Below are 6,000 nucleotides of genomic sequence, written 5' to 3' on the forward strand. Positions count from 1 at the left end.
TATTCTTAAAAGTCTTTATGATGAGCATGCGCCGTGTTGTTTTTCCTCAGCAACCATGTATCCATGTTCTTATATATTAAGCAAGTTTTAATACAATGTCACTTCATGATACAACACCGGTATTTAATATTTAAAATAATGACAAATGCAACATTTCAAATGAAAGCAAAGGTTAAATTTCAGGTTGCTTGACAACCCCAGTATTTAAAGCTTCATTTTTATTTGCTCTTCTCTTTGGTCTCCATTTTGTGTTTCGCCCAGATGCTTAGAAACAAGGTTTATTGTTCAGAAATCTGTTTTGAAACTTAGATTTCCCCAAACTGTAAATAATTTTAGACAACTTTAGTTGTTGTCAAACTCCCTGGTATAGTGAATGGTTTTTCTGGAAATTTATGTTAAAAAAACGTTTGTGTCAGACCATCCTACCTGCTCTTCCGCTCCTCAGGGGAATCACGTCACCTTTGGTCTTATTTCTTTCCACTGAGGCCATCCTCTTCTTCTCATGAACTTTTAAAGCAGTTTGCTTCTTGCCAAGTAGACTTTGAGAGCAACGGAGCTAAATGAATGTCTGAAACCAAAGCTCACTAGATACATAAACACTAGAAATGTGCAGCCAGCAAGAGGAAACTAGGAAGTAACGAGTCCACACACTGGTGTTAGGAGAGCACGCCAAAATGAATGGTATGAGGAACGACCAATAAATAAGATGATCCCTCTGGAACTATACTTTTAAATTTATGTATAAAAGATTAAACTTCTATAAACATTACTTATTTGATTGTACAGTGTGAATTCTGTTAACTTGTGTGAAGTATCAAATGTATTTAAGACAACATATATATTATTTGCCTTACAGAGGTAGATATTTTGAAAATAATGAAATTTTTGCAGCGCTTTTGGGACACTGATCTTGAAAGAACAGCATCAAAGCAGCTGGGTTGGCCAAACAGATTTAATAACATTTCTACTTTGGCTAGTTTCTATCTTTAATTTTGGCTGACCTACAAGGTTTGGGATCTAATTAACAGCCTGTTGTTTCAGAGTTGTTGGTAGTTAGTTTTTCTACATCACTGCGCAGTGAGAAGATGGTGATTTTCTTCTGTTTTTAATTTTCAACTACTTGCGTTCTTATTCATACTATATAAGCTGACCAAAAAGATGACCCCTGTTCTATTAAAGGACCTTATACTGTAAGCGACTTTAGATTAAGCTAATTAGTTTTTCTCCTGTGTGCCTGTCCTCCAGGATTTTTGGATTTGTTGCCAGGAAATCTCAGACTGAAACCGAAAACGTGTGCCATCTGTTTGCTGAGCATGACCCCGAGCAGCCGGCGAGTGCCATCGTCAACTTTGTGTCAAAGGTCATGATCGGCTCTCACAAAAAGTGACGGGATTAGGAGCTGAGCTTGCAGCATAGATAACCTGGACTAAGGATCAAATCCCTGCTGTGGAATCATTTTATAATGATGGCTAATTTATGAACAGGATCAATTGCCAAAAAAAAAAAAAAAGTTTAACCCTGACACTCCGCGCTGGATCCGGTTGTCCCTACAGCTATCTGTGCCTGCGCTGCAGGATGCTTCCAGAGGAGGGAGCCAGGACTCTGATACTATTGTTCTTACATTGTTGGATGGACACTTTGCAAAATGAGGTATGTCAGCGCCTTACGGGTTTAAAAATAAAATTAAAAAAACATTTATTATTAAATTGAAGGTGGAAATTTTCTGACTCCTTAGTCTATTTTATAATTTAAAAGATACAAATAATTTTTTTTTTTAAACTAAGTAAAAAGTATTTGTTTTAACCCTCAGTTCTACGGTATTATTCTTTAACATACTGACTGATAATACCACAAAGATGCAAGATCATGCACAATCTTTTGTTCCCACCAAAGGTGTGTTACTCCTAGCTACACTCATTTTTAATCATAGTTTTGTTGTGTTCAAAGAAGCGTAGCGCTTCTGTAAATCTATAATTCAATATAAGGAAAATATCCCTAAGGGTCAATCCAAGCATGAAACATAACATCACTTCCCGTAGCCCAGGCATTCTCCTGACCACTTTTCTGCACCCTCTTCAAATGAATTGTCTTATAAGGTAAACATGTGTTATGTTGCAATAATAAAAGTAGTCGTGTTATAAGGTGAAAGCTTTATTGTTTAAACAATGTCATTTTCATGTTTGTACGAAATGTTTTGTTGTAAGAACATATGTTTTGTGGCTATAACGTGACAAATATGTATAATGTAATAAAGTGATACTATGTTGTTCAGTTATCAAAAGTACATTGTAATAACATGACAGTATACTGTAAAAACAGGAAAAGTAAATTGTTACAACAATAAAGTTTTCACATCATTAAGTGATATAGCTCTTTTTTTTTAACCTGGGTGGCAGCTCTATGCTTCCAGACGAAAACATATTTGTACTACAACAGATCTAAACATCTGAAAGTAAACATTGAAATCCGACTTTAAATTGTGACGCTTGTTTGTTGATCTTTTGGAAAACAAGAACGTTAAACCGCAAAGGTTTCTTAACCAACATTTTTTACTTTATTACACTGACTGTAATTTTATATATTTGTTTTTTAAAAACTGTCCGTTAAAACACACTAATTTGTATCACAGTTTGGAGATGTTTTGACACATGAACAGATCAGAATCCTTTGAAACAGTGCAGATCTGAATGCAGCTTTAAGGTAACCACAGGATAATTCATCATATCAAAAAAAACAACAACCACCTACACAATTAACAATGTGGTTGCAGTGTGCTTGAGATGTTTTGTGTATTATAATATTTATCCCTGACTACAGATGTTTAAAAATCTTTTTGCCATATATTAATTTGTGTTTTTAACACATAATGTACATTAGGCTTTTATGTAACTGTCACTTCTTTATTGTTCTACTAACTTGGTTTATTATACTGTATGTTCTATAAATACAGATTTGTTTAATGCTCTTTTCTAGTCTGATTCTCTGATTTTTTTTGTGTTTGTCTGTCCATCCTTAATACAAAACAATGTAAAAACTTTTATTTTTTTATTTCTTTTTCAATGTTCTTTGCAATAAATATGTTGGCATAGGGGAGCGTCCTCATTTCCCCAAATGGTCCCGCATTTGTGAAGAAAATGCAGCTTCTGGATTACTTTTAGCAGCAGAGTTGAGTATGTGGGCTGCACCAAACGAAAACTTTCCAAACCGCTTCTGGTGGAGGCAGTATCATAGTGTGGGCCAGCCTCTCCCTTAGAGGATATCTGAGATCAGCACTCTATTTGAAACTACCTCCAAATTTGAGGGTGGACAAGACTAAATGGCTCGCCTGCTTTCCGGACCACGACCCCGTAGAATACTTGTGGGATTATTTTAGGCGTATTGTTCAGGCCAAAGTGACCAACACAACCAGACTGACAGACTTGTCAACTGCTGGTTGAAAAATGGTTTGCCATCCCACAGAAATGTGTGACCAAACTGACGACAATTACGGGGAGGATGTGCCAGACTTCGATGGTTGTGTTTGGTTCTTCTATATACCGAGGTCATCCAATCAGTCATTTAATCCATTAAATAATACCCATTAAGAATCAACAGCAGAATAAGCTGTTGGGCAACAGCAGGGAGTATTTGGCCAGTTCATCATAAACCCATCCATCCATTTTCTGACCCGCTTAATCCCTAATGGGGTCACGGGTGCCTATCTCCAGCGTTCACTGGGCGAGAGGCAGGGTACACCCTGGACAGGTCGCCAGTCTATCGCAGGGCAACACAGAGACAAACAGGACAAACAACCATTCATGCACACACATTTTAGAGAAGCCAATTAGCCAATTAACCTAACAGTCATGTTTTTGGACAGTGGGAGGAAGCCGGAGTACCCGGAGAGAACCCACACATGCACAGGGAGAACATGCAAACTTCATGCAGAAAGACCCAGGGTTGGATTTCAACCCTGAACCTTCTTGCAGCAAGGCAACAGCGCTACCCACTGCGCCACTGTGCAGCTCATCATAAACCTTTAAGGTTTATTATTGTGATAAATTTGAAAGAATAATAATGGTTCTCCATCTTTTTTGCATTTTTTAAGCTTTTAAATACTAAAGACCATATTAATATTGAAAGATGACTATCGTAGTAAATAAATTAGAAATAGCACAAAGATCAAGTAAAATAATTGATATAAGCAAGGTATATTGAAGTGAAAAATCTGCAGAAACCAAAAATTATACATCTGGACCAGTCTTTGAATTAAAAAAAAAAATCATTATTGGGTGCTGTAATTTACAATTCTACCAATAGATGGCAGTAAGAAGCCACTAAATATTTTTTTGTACTAAACCAAAAACTTTAACGTATTAAACTTTTTTTTCTCCCCCTTGTTTTTAGTTTGCAGCTGCAGTGGATTCATAGCAGGGAGCAGCAGCAAGAGAATCAGAGCGAACCTGCTCGTGCATAGAGAAATCCAACCTTCCTAAACAAAGCAGACAGAAGGTTTCCATATGTGTGTGTGTGAGCGATAAAGAGAATCTTCTGGAGTGCAGATGACAGTTGATGGGGGTTGGGAGGGGAGGGAGTTAAAGGCCTGATACATACTGCAGGTGCCATGCAAGACTGACTGACGGGCCCGTCTGTCCTCAGATCATCAGATAGTGACTCTGAATGAGGCTCTTTTCAGAATCCTGGCCTCTGCAGGGAGCACAAGGGATCTGGAAGTGGGACAGAGATGTGTAGATGCATTGCTGTCCTCCAGTCCTGCCTCGCCTTCAGGGGACAGCATTGGCCGGGGGGTTGGGGGGGGGGGGGGTGCAGTGATGGTGTCAGTGTGTGTGTGTGTGCATGAGGGGTGGGGGTGGCTTTCGTTGGTGGATGATCTCACCATTACGGGAAACTTTCCCACAGCCTGCACACAAAGAAGGCCGTCAAAAGGTAAAAAGAACGAGAAAGAATAGAAATTTACCACAGTATAAAAAAAAGGAAGGAGGCAACGTGCGGAAGACTAGTTAGAGGATGGGAAAGAGGTTGTTTAGGAGGGGGGGGGAGTCGTGTTGCCTTTTTAGGGTTCAGAGAGTCTATGGGTGGATAGAGGTTCTGCCTTCCCCCTCTCACAGTCTCAGTCTGTCCCTAATCTGCTGAGTCACCTATTGTAAATTTTTTTATTTTTTTTTTGCCCCTCCATTTGCACTTCCTGCTGCACTTCCTGTCAGACAGCGCACCAGCACCTGGTGGCAAAGGTGGTTTTTCACAGCCGCCGGGCACAGCCTCTGGACAACATCACATTCCTGGCATTGCTCGCTGCAAATGGTGTTTGGAAATCCAAAGGCCGGCTTCCGTTCGGGAATGCCTCCCTCACAGAGTCCCTCTCAGCCTCTGATCCCTGGCCTCCTCTCACTTTATTTGAGTTAGCTATTTAAAGCCCGTGCTAAGTACGCTGCTGGCTATACAGGGGGCGGGGGAGCAAACACACACACACGCACACACACACACACAAACTCTGTCTCACACGCTAAAACCACAACGACCCACAAATAATCCCACTCCTATTTTCAAATTGGTGGGCTGAGGGCGGACAGTGCCTGCAGGGCTGTCTGAAAGAAATTACAGATTTTCCCTTTAGTTTTCATGTTATTCTTAAAAGAAAAATCTTATCTGAGCAAAACTAAAGCAACATCACTTGATATTTACACTTAGACAGTCCTAAAATGAATTAAGAACTTAAATAAAACAGTAATATTCCATTTACCAGCTTGAAGAGTAGCTGTGATGACATTTACACTCAAAACTGTTGCCAGTTCTTACAGTAACTTCTAAATGCCTTTTTAAAAGTTAAAAAAAGAAGAATCTTTCCACTGCACAGACCTTTTTATTTTGTGTGCTTTTTATTTTGTGTGCTTTGACACATTTTAATAATGGATTCCTGAACATTTATTCCCAGCACCTAATTTTCCTCAACCTACTTGATTACCTAGACAATTTGTTTTAGTGTATTTCCATTCTGGGTTC

At 39.0% G+C, this 6,000-nt stretch overlaps 1 protein-coding gene across 3 annotated transcripts in view; it reads left to right on the forward strand.

Moving 5' to 3' along the window:
* The window catches only part of si:ch211-191a24.3 (tensin-3), a 63,574-nt gene extending 60,609 nt beyond the window's left edge, over positions 1-2,965 (forward strand). For all 3 annotated transcript variants that reach the window (XM_012872165.3, XM_036134248.1, XM_012872166.3), the window contains one exon: positions 1,246-2,965. In XM_012872165.3, coding sequence (XP_012727619.2) covers positions 1,246-1,387 — 142 coding nt within the window. In that variant the 3' untranslated portion in view covers positions 1,388-2,965. The remainder of the gene's footprint in view (positions 1-1,245) is intronic.
* Positions 2,966-6,000: the final 3,035 nt, after the last annotated feature.

This window comes from Fundulus heteroclitus, unplaced genomic scaffold, assembly GCF_011125445.2.
Source record: "Fundulus heteroclitus isolate FHET01 unplaced genomic scaffold, MU-UCD_Fhet_4.1 scaffold_78, whole genome shotgun sequence".
NCBI classification, from domain to species: Eukaryota; Metazoa; Chordata; class Actinopteri; order Cyprinodontiformes; family Fundulidae; genus Fundulus; species Fundulus heteroclitus.